The 15,183-nt window shown below is 34.7% G+C and overlaps 1 protein-coding gene across 1 annotated transcript; it reads left to right on the top strand.

Moving 5' to 3' along the window:
• The first annotated feature begins 4,558 nt into the window (after positions 1 to 4,558).
• LOC105202383 (alanine aminotransferase 1) lies at positions 4,559 to 15,086 on the top strand. The gene is given in 7 exon segments (XM_026138517.2): positions 4,559 to 4,673; positions 7,484 to 8,399; positions 8,401 to 8,544; positions 12,548 to 12,880; positions 13,463 to 13,907; positions 14,109 to 14,377; positions 14,452 to 15,086. Coding segments are annotated over 6 exon segments (1,689 nt in total). The 5' UTR covers positions 4,559 to 4,673; positions 7,484 to 8,180; the 3' UTR covers positions 14,731 to 15,086.
• Positions 15,087 to 15,183: the final 97 nt, after the last annotated feature.

Below are 15,183 nucleotides of genomic sequence, written 5' to 3'. Positions count from 1 at the left end.
ATTAAATATTATTATTTTTATATAAATTTATATTATATAAATATATATTATTATATGTATATTATTTGCATATATAAATTTGTAAGATTTCTGATTTTTAATATGAATTGAAACTTGTTTCTGAGAAAGTCTGTATCTCTTCTAAAATTCTTTATACACGTAAATTCTGAAATATTCTAAATTTATATTATTCTCATTCTATAATTTATAAAGAAAATTTATAAGATCTGAAAAAATTTAAGGTATTTTCTCTCAAAAATCTTCATAAATATAAAGTATAAAAAGACACGTAGACAACTCAAAAATTCCTTGGCATTGATATAAAAAAATTCCTCAAAAATTATGAAATATGAGAATTTTTTTTACCCAGGCTTTCTGCTCTAATATCATATTAAATATAATTTGAATGTAATGAATGATTTAGGCGACAAGAACCGATTTTTTAAAAATAATTAATATGCTACGTTTATTATGCACTTTAAATGCACGCGAGACGTCTCTTTCTAGATTCTCAAAATTGAAAATTATATTTAGGCGACGCGGACTCTCGCAATATTGTCAGATAAAATTTTCGCGAGCGCCGAATCTATCTCAATTATAAGCGGGCCTCGGTAGATCGCAACGACGCTAGATCCGCGTCGCGGCGGAGAACGAGCGGAACGTTCCGCGGCTTGCGCGAACTTGGCACGGCAGAAGCACGTACGCCGTGCCAAAAATAGCGATCGGCGGCGGGTTAAGCTGTTAGCACGAGAACGAGAAGTTTTTGCGTCGCATGCAACGGGAAATCCCGTTGAGGGTGCCACGCTACGACGATGCAATGTGTCGAATTGCGTTTGTCACACCCGAGATTATCTCAATGAGGGAAAGATAAAAAAAAAATGGCGAGAAATTTAAAAATGTTTCATGTCATTTAACTTCTAGGTACTAAAAATAAGTGCAGTTGAGGAAAACGGTAATAATTGCAATCTCATCACTTAGGAACGTTGCGTTGAAAGAAAATTTGAGAAGTACAAGAAGGAGAAAGATGTTTATGTAAAAAGATACAAGGTAGTTCGGCTGAATAGGGCCCACTGAATTAATTTTATTTTTTGAAAACTATTTACGAAGATATTGACGTATACACTGAGTGTACAGTAAGTTGACCTTGCTTTTAATTAAATAATGGCTTCTGTGATGATTACATGAGCAATTTTTATTACTCTTTACTATTGTCTGCTTATCTGAATCTGATCTCAGAGTCTCACACACCTGAGTTGAATAAGGCCCACTTGATTTATTTTATTTTTTAAAAACTACGCTGTTCTCTAAATTCTTTGGAGTGGAATTTCATTCTTTTTAGAGTGAGTTTTTATTCTTCGAAGTAAGATTTCACTCCAACGAATTTAGAAAGTGAGAAAAAAAATTGTTAACTAAAATTTTTAACATGATTAAATTTTTTCAAGTTAAGTACTTATATATTTAATTCAAATACATTAAATACTTGAACTTTGATTTAAGTATTTAAGTAATTTCAATACTTAAATTGAAGAAATTTCATCAAGTTAAACGTTTTAGTCGAGTTAACAACTTTTTTTCTTCAGTGTACGGAAATCTTGAATGTATGGATATACAATCTTGGAAGAATTTGATAATCTTAAACAAACAAAATTTCTTCATATTGGCAAATACCTAATGATCAGACAGGTGTTGCTATCTCTTGTGTTTCATCAACACTCGCCTGTCTTCTTTACTTACTGTTGGCAAGAAAGATTGTTAATTTGTACGTATTATTTATTTATCAGTGATAATTGAATTTGATCAATTATTTGATCTCTCCACAAAAGTCGAAAGCAGTTCAAAGTTTTATTTCATTTTTTAATTTTTTGCCATTTGTCAATTTTTTTTTTTTAATTGCAAGCAAATTTCCAATTATAACGGATTATAAAAGTAAACTATTTTATGAATTATGCCGATATGTAACAAAAATTTTATTCTTGAAGCACAGAAATTTCAAGCTTTAACTTGTCTTGGTGTCTTGGCGACACTCTTTGTTCTTGAAATACTTGATATTAAGAATTAAAAAGCTTAGCAAGGTATCTTTTACAAGTTAAAGTTTATTACGCGTTAAATTGTTAACTTCACTAAAATGCGTTCAATTTGCAACGATTTCTTCAATTGAAGAATTTGTGTATTTAAATTAAGTAGACCGGTTACAAAAATTAAATTCTGGCAGTATATAAATAGTTAACTAATAATGAATTATTTTTAGTATCAAAAGTACTATCATTATTCATCCAAACTTTTGTATATACTTGGCACCGCGTCGCTTGATATACATTGTTACCTGCGTGTCGGTATATTCGAAATCGTTAAAGCCAAATGTAAAACAAGTTGCCGGTACCACAAGCGATCGTAGATTCGCGCGATTTTACTCAGACACAATTTGTCATCTGGACAAACGCATTTAATAGTTAATCAGTTTTTTTTTCTCGATGTAAAGAAGCATTTATATCAAGATTGATCGAATTTTCAGGAGTACTGTGTTTTTACTTTATCAACGCGTATTCGCATAATGGCGGCGCATAAAACGCGATATTGTTGGTATTGTTACCCGGCCGAGGGCGAGCGAAGATGACGATATCCCGACTACCTGCTCACCCACGTGCACTTACATAACGTGCTCGCTAAAAATATGATACGAGCGATAAACGGAAAAATGCGGGATCGCGGCAGTCTTGTTAGTGCGTTAGAACACTGGCAGTCGAGAACGTATTAGGCTTAGCGAGAGGAAGAGTGAGTCACTTTTCGGTCTCTATGACGTTAACCCTTTGACTGCCCTTCGCGCTTCGTGACGTATTTCGTGCTATTATTAACGGTATTCATACACTCGAGATTGTACGATCATTTTAATGTGTTGGACGGAATCTTGAACCCATCCGAGGCTTCAAACGATTCTTAAATATAAAACTGTTCGTGAATCTCTTGCAGAAATTTAATACTCAACGCAGACCTTAACTCTAACAGCACACTTCACGCAGAGGATGTCCCAGGGACGTTCTTCGGATGTCCCTGGGAGATTGGTGCTGTTAGGGAATTTTCGGGTTCTTATCTTATAATGGCTCTATCGCTAATTTTTATCTTTCTTTTATAAGTATATAAAAATGTATATTTTATAAAAGTATGAACAATTATTAAGTGACATATCTTTAACACCTTTGGAAAAATCTGTATTACATATATGAAAAAAAAATTAGGTATAAATGTCAGATTTGAGTAAGTTAATATATCTTTTTAAATTAAATTAAGTTAATGATTTATAAAATTAATTCAGTTACGCGTTATGTTAAAAATTGTGTTAAGATTAAATTAACTTAAATCTTAAATTGAAAATTAATTTTAATAGAAAAACATTAATTATATTAAATTTGTAAGTTTTCAAAGTTTCTTAAAACATTTATGATATGGATTATATCAAATAAATTTAATATTTTATTCGTAAGTAAAATTTATGTGAAATAGCAAAGAAATTATTGGAAATTATTAGAAAACTATGCAGCCCACTATACAACATTCAAATTGACAAGTACACTCCAAGTGTCTCTTTAAAGTTTATCGTTTATCGTTAATCGGCGTGCGTCTGCAATTGAGGGACTTTCGTTTGCCGGGAGTATTGATGATCCGACGCACAGTCATTGCGGCAGATTATTTTCGTCACGTTGACGGCTGATGACGCGCAACGCGTCTTGTTATTAGCAATTAATATTCTCAGTTTGTATCAACCAGACGCACGAGATAAGGTCGCGAAGGGGCGTGTATGACTATCGGTTCCTAGTTTTACTTATTAAGCGGCGCGACGACTTAAGGTTCATAGTACAGAAACTGTGACCTCGACGACCGCTCGGAGGTTTTCGATGACGGCTCTGATTGTGCTAGCGCGTGGCCTGGTTCTTCCCAGTTCCGTCAGATTGCACTTGTTTTTTCCATGCACCCGATATGTGCACCGCAAAAATTTTAAAAGACTAAAAAATGCACCGGGTATACGAAACATACATGTGCGCGTGACACACACACGTAGACGGTGTGTTTGATTAAATATATACGTTACGTTATTTTTTACATGATAAAGAACAATTTTCAATAATTTTCAAAATTGTTTTTAAATAAAAGTTATTTTTACTACGATACTACCCTTATGGAAAAATACTATTGGACTAGCAAAAGAATTATTGGACACGATTGTATGTGAATAGTTTTCTAATAATGAAGATTATTGGATGCGAATAGTTTTTCAATAGTTTTCAATAGTTTTTTTGCGAATTTAAGCATTTTTTCATAAGGGTAATGTGGGAACTTTGAAGAATTTATATTATGTACTTCGTAAGATATGACTGAAACTTAAACTTTGTTGTGCATTAATAGAAAATATCTTAAAAAAAATTATTCATTTAAAAGAATGAAACTGTCGTTAAACACATTTAAAAAAAAGTTCAGAAAACTTGTTTAAATATAGCAGAAAAATATGAAGCGAAAACAATATGTGCGCATGCGTGAGCAAGTATTGTTTGTTTTGCTTGCTCGCTTCGAAATAGTAATCTTCAGAAAGACGATTCAGTGTCATTGCAAAACTCGTTTCGCACTTTTCGCGTCTCTGTGAATATTAGCCGGTGTGACCTTCTGGCAATTTTGGACTTGCGGTAATTATCGCGAAAAGGCGTTTTCGCAAACGCGTTCGCCGCGCTTGCGAATGTTCTTCGTAAAAATACAATGGTATAGTAGCACACAAGGGATTTCATTATCAAAGAACAGATGAAAGTCGAAGAGTTTCGGGAGAGAATATATTTCTTTCTGCTCTTTATTAATTTTCTCTTATTCTGTGGACGGTAATTCGATCTTAAAGCGGTCACACGTTCAAATAAACTTGTCAAGTATACTTGTTGAAGCTAATCAGAATGTGTGTACTATATTTGCGACAGCCATCTACACGATAGACTTGCACAAGCTTATATATACTTGTAGCATATACCATATATGCTTGTGCAACATGTTTGTGCTGTACTTAAAAGCAGTTATTGTAGGTATTGTACATGAAAGAATTATTCTTGAACTAAGCAAAAATTAAAAATCTAACAATGGAAATAAAAAAGTGATTAATAAACATTGTTTTATATGTGAACAAATTATACAGAAAATAAGTATAAATAAAGTTGTACAATATTTGCTCTAAATAAAAATTTGTGACTGCTTTCATGCAATAGCGTTACTAATTAAGTTGAACAAATATGGACATGATGAAAAATTTTTCATATATGATTATATATAATAACTAAATAAAATTACGTACAATTATTATATATAATTTTATATAATTGTATATAATTACATATATTTAATATAGACATAGACATATGTAACATATAATTATATCTGATATAATTCTAAGTAACTATATTATATAATTATGTACGAAAATTTTTTTACCGGCGATAGAGAAAAAGCAATTAAAGAGCAATTAATTTGTGTATGTTTCAACATAATTACTCTTATTTGTAACACTAATTTTCTATGAAATTAAAAAAGAATATTTTACATTGTACAGTAAAAAATATTGAAAATATGTGAATACAATACAAATAATTTTAAACACAATACTTGACAAGTTTTTTAAGGATGCATTTTTACTTCACCTTGCGTTATGGACCATAATTTAATTATGGAAAAAGATTTAAAATTCTGTGTAATCGATAAAAAGATTTTTGTGTCTAAAAATAATACTGTTTAATCGGTAAAACAGATCTGTCTCCAATAAATATTGTCCCTGAATAAATTCTCGTGACTCTTCGATATATTCGTCTGCTTCTTTATCACGAATTACAAATATGATTGCAGAGTACACATATTATCGACTGTTTTAACAGCCTGAATATATGTCTAAGCAAACATAAAGTTTAATCAATCTTACACAAAGTGTGTGCGACGTATACTCATTTATCATACAGACGTTCCTAAAAAAAGACGTCCATATTGACGATGCAATAATCTCGTATATTTCTGCAAAACTGCATTTTTTTCACAGTTATCAAATGCATGGATGATCAAGTGCAAATGATAGTAATGGAGAACTGTGCAGTTTCAAATAAAAATCGAACTTCATATTGCAAATGTCGTAAATGTATGTATACATCTACGATATTCGAAACACGATAATAGACGACTATAAAATTAATAGCTGCATTTGTTATAGCTTTGACCGTCACGCGAACATCGTAAAATCAGTATCATTAGCTATTCTATTGGATTTTTTTTCTGTTGCGTGTATGCAACGGTTTTTTCACCCTATATATAATGTAAAAGATCATTCAGTAATCTGCTAATTAGAGATGTATAAATCAAGGTTTTTTTTGAAGTCAAATAGAATCGAATTGAATCGAATTTTTTTAGTCGAATCCGAATCGGCATAATTTTACTCGAATCGAATTAAATTGAATCATTGAAACATAATTTTTAATTAACAACATAATTTTTATTAGGTTGCATTTTAATATGGATAATACAAAATAATATAGGTAATAAAAACTTTTTATGTAAAAAACAATGTTTATAATACAGGATTGGGTAAGTTTTTAATTAAGTCAAGTTAAAGTTAAAAATATTAATTTAGTTACGTTAAAAGTTACATGAACAAAAAATTAATTTAGTTAACAGTTATATTAAGATAAATTAGTTTAACTTAATTCAAGTTAACTTAAAAATTAATTTTAACAAACATTTATATTAAATTAGAAATTTGTAATTTTTTAAACTTAAATTACTCAAAATAATTATAATAAAGATCATCAAACAAATTTAATATTTTATTTTTGTAAACTAAATTTATATAAAATAACTAAAAAATATTGTTTTCTGTACGAAAAAATATTTTTTTCTTTTATATCTATTTTTTACATAGATAAATTTTTAACTTGAGAAATTGTTAATAAATTAAAGTTTATGAGTTTCAAAAATAAATAGTTATAATTAAAAATTGAGTTATTTAAACTAATTGTAAATTAATTACAAGTTATTAACTTTTTAACTTTATCATTTATCTTTCTAACTAGTTATTATCAAACTCTGAATATATATAATAAAAAGTCATTTTAAATATAATTTATAAAATTGTCAATATGAGATTCGTATTTAAACATCTTAAATTCGAAATTTTCTACAGTTCATATTCTAATCATAAAGGTTCAAATTCAAATTGAGCTTTTCGAGAGTTCGACTAAATTCGATTCGATTCGATTCGATTCGATTTATTTTCGAACACTACAGTTCGTACATCTCTACCATCGATCAAATTCATCACTGAAACACCGTTGTTCGATCATGTATTCTCGAGCGAAGATTGCTTCTTCGAAAGTCTCTTCAAAAGTTGATTTTCTAAAAATAAAAGATCTCACACCTTCGCGGGAACGTCGCGGGGGCTTCGATTGAGCATTTGGTTACAATCCATCTCTTTTTGCAGGAGAGGGAGTCCTTCCACCCGGCCGTTCGTATTCGCGCGGGTCGTCCTCCGTCGTCTCCGGATCGTCGGCGTCGACGGCGCGTCTCCGTCCCCAGGTGGCGTTTCCTCGCTCATTGGGTCGAACTTCGATCCCGCCGTCCGTCGTCAGCGTCGGCGTGCGCTTCCGCGCTCCCCTTACGTCCCGACGCGTTCTTTCCCCGTCTGACCCCGCCACTGCAGTACGCGGCAACAGCAGCGATCGTTGGGAGTCGAGGCAGCGTCGAGCGATCGTGCGTGGTGTGCGTGTGCGTGTGCGTCATCGCGTCGCGTTTCGATTCCTCGTTCGACTCCCTTCGATTTCTCGCGCGCGTGCCTCCTCCTCTCCCTACCCTTCTCTGCCAGCGGAGGATTAGCACTGCACCGAACGACGACGACGACTTTTCGTGGAGTGGATTCCGTCAGATTCCACGCGTAATGAGCGCCGCGAGGTAGAGCAGAACTGAACAGAACGCAGACGGAAGGAAAATAGGGCGCGCGCGCGCGCGAGCGACGCTTATTAATCGAGTTGTGATAAACGAGAGATAGAGAGAGAGAGAGAGAAAGAGAGAGCAAGAAAGAGAGAGAGAGTGGCACCGCAGGTCATTTTTCGCTGGTGAAAAAGGAAGGGAGACAGCAGGGTGAGCAGAAAAGAGAAGGCAAAGTAAGAGGGTAACTAAACATGTCGCACGCGCGTCTGAGGAGCGCCGTGCTCGCCGGCGGCTGGCCGACGAGGACGACGACGAGACAGAGTGCCGGTGGCGGTAACGGAGGCGTTAGCGGCGGGGCGCTGACTGGCAGCCGAGGGGTAGGGATGCCGGACGCGCAGCCGGTGTCCTCCGCACCGTTGCTACTCCAGCCGATTATTCCCTGTCGCGGTATGGCATCGATTCGCAGCGACGGCGGCGGCGGCGGCGGCGGCGGCGAGCCCGCGCGGCAAGGTCCTCACCGAGGACAACGTCTTCGTGAACCTGCGCAAGATGGAGTACGCGGTGCGCGGGCCGCTGCTCATCCGAGCGCTGGAGCTCGAGAAGGAGCTGCAGAAGGTAAGGACACGATGTGTGCGCATCAGGTGCATTCTCGCGGTGCACCTGCGTTCTTGCATCACTGTGATCGAGAAAAAAATCCATATTTTTCTCCCGATGTACTCTCTTCAAACGTCGTAGAGTGAAAATCGATCCTGTGTACGTGTGTGTGTGTGTGTGTGTGTAATTTTTCAAGTGATTGTTTACTTTATGAGACTTAAAGAGTTTTTTAATAACATTAAGCATTTGTTAATAACGTTATTTTATTTGAAAAGGATAATTGTGTATTTAAAGAAAAAAAGTGGATTCTTCGCTGTAAATGATGACGCTTATAACGTCTCTTTCGTGGAAGGATGGAAAAAGTACAACGTAAAAAAGACTTATCGCGAGACGCTACCCACGTTTCCTGAACTGAACTCGACCGGAGCGAGAGCGGGAAAGGGAGAGGAGGAGGAGGAGGGGCGTCCAGGGCGGTGCACCGCTCCAAAACTGAATAACTCTTTCTCCTAGGGCAGAAATGTGAACAATCTCTCCATTAATTTTAATAGTAGATAAACATTTTTCCCTCTAACTCTTAAATATCGCAGAGATTGCACAAACTCAATTTTCACTTTGTAGGAATAAATTTCCACTCTTCGAAAGTCAATTTTTACTCTCATTAGAATTACAAATCACTCAAAAAGTTGCACAAATTCAATTTCCACTCTGTAGAATTAAATTTTCCATTTTATTAAATTAACGAAACACTCGAAAAATTGCACAGGCAATTTCCACTCTTTCAGAATGACGTTTCACTTTACGAGATTTAGGCACATTTCAGTCCTAAGGAAAGAGTTACATGAGTCTTACGCAGCACACTTTGTCCGACGGACGTGTTGAGAACATTCTCAGAATATATGACGTTCTTTGGAACATTCTTTGTAACGTCTTTAGGACGTCCCTCGGAAGTATGAGCCATATGGGCCAATACTCTGAATGAAAACCCCTCCGTGAGTGTCTAAAAAGAAAAAAAGGGGAACGCACGCACAGTACTTATACGTCGAATGCAAATTGATTATAAATGAACGCGAAGAAATGAAAGGGCGAGAGAGCTGGAAGAAGGATGGGCTCGGTAATAGATGCGAGGATGACACAGTGAAACGTCAAGCATTGATGTTTGAAGAGGGCAGGGAGGCGGAGGAAGAAGAGGAGAAGGAGGAGAAATAATCGCTAATTGAAACTTTAGCTTGAAGTGCAAATGGAGCTCAATGAGCAGATGATATGTTTCAAAATTGCACTTTATTCTCCGCTTACGAGGCAGATAAGATAAGCGCGTTTCCCAGGTTTAAACTGGGAAAGAATACTGTGATAAAATGTCGAAAAATATTACACGAGATATCTTTGATGGAATTTTCGACATTTTTAATGTAAACGTGATTAATTGGAAAAGTAATGTTAGCATTGAAGAGCTTATATCTCACATAACATATGTTTGATATCAATTTTATCAACTCACATTTTTAATTACGAAATTGTGCATTAAAGCTATTAAACATATTTCACTTGCATTTTGTTAAAAATAAATAAATGGATTTAGTTCGTGACTTATCTGTTCCGAAAATAAACCATGCAATAAGTCAGTATTTGAAGAATTTTAAAAATCGATACCACGTCAGTTAACGAAACTAGCAGAACATTTTCACAATTCAGTGTTCTAATTTATCCTTGTTGCAAAATATAAACAGTTATAGCCCATATATAGAGTATATTATTAATTAACAAACTTATTTAATTTAAAATAAAAATTAAGGATTATGAGCCAAGCTGGATTTTAGTAATATATTGAATACTGTTACATACAAATGATCTAATTATAATAGCATAATGACTATGATCATCTTCGTCTAACATATCTGCAAACTAAATTATTATAAACTATTGTCAGTAAGTTGTCGCTTGCAAATGTTCATAAATAACAGAACTTAAATGTATAATTACAAAAACAATAACGAACATCACGACTGATTATGAAGTTTTATAAATAAAAAAGTATAAATATGTTAGTCGTGATGTACGTTGTTGCTTTATATTTTATGTTACTCTAAAATCTAATTTGACTCAAAGTCCTTTATTTTCATTATTTTAAATGTTTATCTATTAAGTCTTTGTTTAAATAATTTTAATTTATATTTGTTGAAATATTTCTTTAAATTTTCTCTTCTGTAACTAATAAAATATAAGAGCAATATGTAGATTATCAAAATTATTGTCTAACAAACGTTTGTCAAAATTATTTCTGCAATTATTTTTTCTGCAAATAATAAAATATAAATAAGCGCAATCAAGTATTTAAATTATTAGTATCTATTAATATATTTATCTAAATTACCCAATAAACGTTTATTTAAATAATTTCTTTCACAAATAACAAAATGAAAACATTTCAAACATATCGCAAGTTTGTTATCTAAGAAAAGATTAACGTGCAAATGTACGTACGATAACGCGCAATGGTATGCACAAGGTATATGAATTTGAACGCGTATATGCGGTCGACACATTATCACACGTAACATCACCATTAGTTTTCAGGTATTCATATCCGAGCGCGTAACGATTACCTCGAACGAATTAACTTTCTCTTCTATTTCGAAGATTTACAGGCCAGACACGCACATATGGTAACCTCTTATCAAATCCGGAGCACTACTATGTCTTTGCTTACACATTGTACTCACAACAAACAAAAATGCAAAATTCAATTATAAAAAAAAAAGATTTAAAATCGAAAATGTTGAAAAAATACGAAATATAAATATATCTGATTTTTTTAGCTGAACTGACTGCACTATTTCAGAGTTTATCTTTCTTCTTCCAACGTGAGAGGAAAACGATAAACTGTAAAAGATAAAAAGAACAAATCTGCACTCTTTTATCTGCCGAAATAACGTTTTCTTGTAACCGATTCCCTTAGAACTAATTTATGTTGTTTACGAACGTATGCATTACGTAGAATACACGCTGAAAAAAAATTTGATAGTAGCTATCAAATCTGGAGTGAAATAATGCCAACTAATATAAACAACAACAATTTTACTAAATATTTAGTCAGTATTATTTACTAATGATTAAAGAATAATTACTAATAATAAGTATTATATCTATAAATATTTAGTATTTTATTAATTTAAATGAAGAAAAAGAAATAATTTTGACAAATGTTCGTTAGACAACTGAAATAAATATTTACATGCTAATAATTTTAATATTCTACATATTGCGCTCTATATTTTATTATTTACAAACAAGAGAATTTCAATCAATATAATATACTTTGTAAATATTTAAAATTTTAATATTATCGGAGCACACTTCTTTAAAGACGTCAGCACGGAACATGCACGATTCCGATTCCATTGATTTCAGGAGTTTCTGAAACTTCTTCTTATGCCCTTTTCAAAAATAGACGTATAACAACCTGTTGCAAATGCGAACGACCGGTTTGTTGGAAAAAAACAGACGCATTTTATTCATCGATGCAATTAAGCGGACGCGGTGAATAATATTAGCGAGCATGGCTCTCGTGTTTCTATCTGTTTCACACGCAATTGCGTAATGCTCGTCAATGACGTGTTGGTTTCACAACGCGAAGTTTACCCAGTTTAGAAGGATAAAAGTGACAAAGACTTTGCACTTGTCGCATATTTTGCGTTGTTCTGTTGAAAAATTATTTATTTCTCTAATTGAAAAATATATTTCAATTTCAAGCTTTTCAGAAACAACAATTAAGATATAAATGAGTTATTTGACTTATGAGTGATAGGAAATAATAAGTCGCATTATTCCACGAACTAAGCCTTAAGGAGAGAGAGATTCGAATAAATAATAAAATCTTCCTACTTTCCATTTAACCTCGAGTGAACTTGCTCCAATAGAACTTGCTCCAATTGCGCAATTTATAGCCATTAAAAAGCTAGGAAGTGAATTTAAAAATTAATCACGCGAGAATTGCGAATTGAGTCTGATCATCGTTTTTCTTCCGTAGGGCGCCAAAAAACCTTTCAAAGAGGTGATCAAAGCGAATGTGGGCGACGCCCACGCGATGGGCCAACGACCCATCACGTTTCTGCGGCAGGTACTCACGTTGGCGGTCTCGCCGGATCTACTGGACGATAAGAGTTTCCCGGAGGACGCAAAGGAGCGTGCCCGATGCGTTTTGGGGGGCTGCAAGGGCGGCAGTGTAGGCTCGTACTCAGAGTCGGCCGGCATCGAGTGTGTTCGCAAACACGTTGCGCAATATATTGAGGAACGTGATGGTGGTATCTCTTGCGATTACCACAACATCATCCTCTCGAACGGGGCTTCTGATGGTATAAAGGTACGCGGACTTAAAACATTTTTCTTATCATCGCCACATTTGCAACTGTTCGCTTAGAAGCAATCTAGCCACTACAACACTTTGATAGGCAAGAATAGATTGACGGACGTCAAAAATTCTTTGTTCAAAAAGAAAAATAACACGTTACTTGACAAACAATTTTGGTCAAGAAATCTCTCTAATATCAGAATATTTAGAACAAGTGTTTCCAAATAGATTTTCCATGCACTGAATTTGTAAAAAATGTTCTATCACATCAGATTTTTGAATAGAATAAAATTGAAAACTTAAAAAACTATTTTTTTATGACGCATTGAATGCGAATTCATAAGTGAAACTATTTTATCACGTTGGGTTAAAAAATAAAGTTAAAACACCCAAAAACTTATTCTTCGAGGTTTCTGACGCATTAAATGAAAATCCGTAAACGATAATGTTCTATTGTGTCAGGTTTTTGAGAAAAAACAAATTTAAAACCTTCAAGAAGTGATTTAATGAAGTGACAAAATTTCGGTTATTATTACTATATTTTATATATTTTTTTATCGTATGTTTATCTGATTTAGAATTTTTTCTTTCCAGTCATTCCTAAAGTTATTCAACGAAAGGATCAACGACAAACCATCCGGCGTATTGATCCCAATTCCCCAATATCCTCTCTACTCAGCGACCTTGGCGGAGTTTGGTCTTGCCCAGATTGGATACTATTTGGACGAAGACAACAAGTGGTCGCTTGAGATTAGCGAGTTGGAACGAGCACTGGAAGAGGTCAAAGGCACGTGCAATCCTCGCGTGCTGGTTGTGATCAATCCCGGTAATCCGACCGGTCAAGTCTTGACTCGCAAGAACATAGAAAATGTCATCCGCTTTGCCCAGAAGCATCACCTGTTCCTACTGGCCGATGAAGTCTATCAAGACAATATATATGACAAGGACAGCGCGTTTCACTCTTTCAAGAAAGTCATGACGGAGATGGGCGAACCGTACTCGAAGATGGAGCTTGCGTCATTTATGTCCATCTCGAAAGGTGAGTGTGAAAAGGCGAGATTGGAATACAGTTTGTTAGGAGTTACAAAAATCAATTTAAATATTAAACTTTCGGTAATTTGACCAAAGCTTGTGTTAAGCATCGATATTTGATTTGAGAGGACATTGAATCCTGGTTAGCAAGTTAGATTTATGAATAATGATTTCGGAAGAATTTCATGTTAAAGTATTTTGTTTTTAGGATACATGGGCGAATGCGGAATCCGCGGCGGTTACGCCGAATACGTCAATATGGATCCGGAAGTGATGAAGGTACTATTGAAATCGATCTCTGCGATGTTGTGCCCTACCGTGCTCGGCCAGGTTGTGATGGATGTTGTGGTGAATCCTCCACGGCCAAACGAGCCGTCATACCAGCAATTCCAAAAGGAAAAGAAAGAGACGCTGCGTTCTCTAGCGGAGAGATCGCAGCTCGTCGTCGACACGCTCAATAGTATTCCGGGATATAAGGTAACTGTCTGTTCATTAGCCAACAGAAGCTGCACGAAAACATTCTTATAATGTCTTACCTTTTTTCTTTCTAGGCGAATCCGCCAATGGGTGCAATGTATGTGTTCCCGCGCTTCGAGCTGCCACCGAAAGCAATCGAAGAAGCAAGAGCGAAAGGTCAGGAGCCAGATGTCTTCTACGCATTCAAACTATTGGAGACCACCGGCATCTGCGTGATCCCAGGTTCGGGCTTTGGTCAAATACCTGGCACGTATCATTTCCGGACCACGATACTGCCTCAAAAAGAGAAAATCAAGACAATGCTCGAAGCACTAAAGCAATTCCATCTCAAGTTCCTTAAGGAGTATAGTTAAATAATATTTTTGTTTGAGAAATTTGAGATTATAAGGAATAGAAATAGAAATTAACGAGAAATGACCGCAATGGGGCTGTGCATATCCGCGTGAGGACTATTTCCAGGTCCGAGTACGCTTCGTGAACGTGAAATATTTTTATTAATAACTCACTATCGAGAGAAGGTTATCGTCTAGGATGTTGTTATTGAGTATAGAAAACATGACAAAACTTTTAAATTTGTTGTATGTAAATGTAAAAAATGTGAATCATTGAAGAATATCTGTAAATATCTGGTAATTATCGTTATGATAATATTACGATCGATATTATGTAATAGTCAACAAGAAAAAAGATTGAATATTGTTGCAGTCAAGTTGCCGTATTTTTTTCTGACACAATTCCCTATTCCTTTTCTTAACTTCATAATGGTTATAACATAAAGTATCAAACAAATTTAATATTTTATTTGT

This window comes from Solenopsis invicta, chromosome 13 (assembly GCF_016802725.1).
Source record: "Solenopsis invicta isolate M01_SB chromosome 13, UNIL_Sinv_3.0, whole genome shotgun sequence".
Lineage (NCBI taxonomy): Eukaryota > Metazoa > Arthropoda > Insecta > Hymenoptera > Formicidae > Solenopsis > Solenopsis invicta.
The sequence above is the reverse complement of the archived record's forward strand: the minus strand, read 5'-3'. Positions and strand labels throughout refer to the sequence as shown.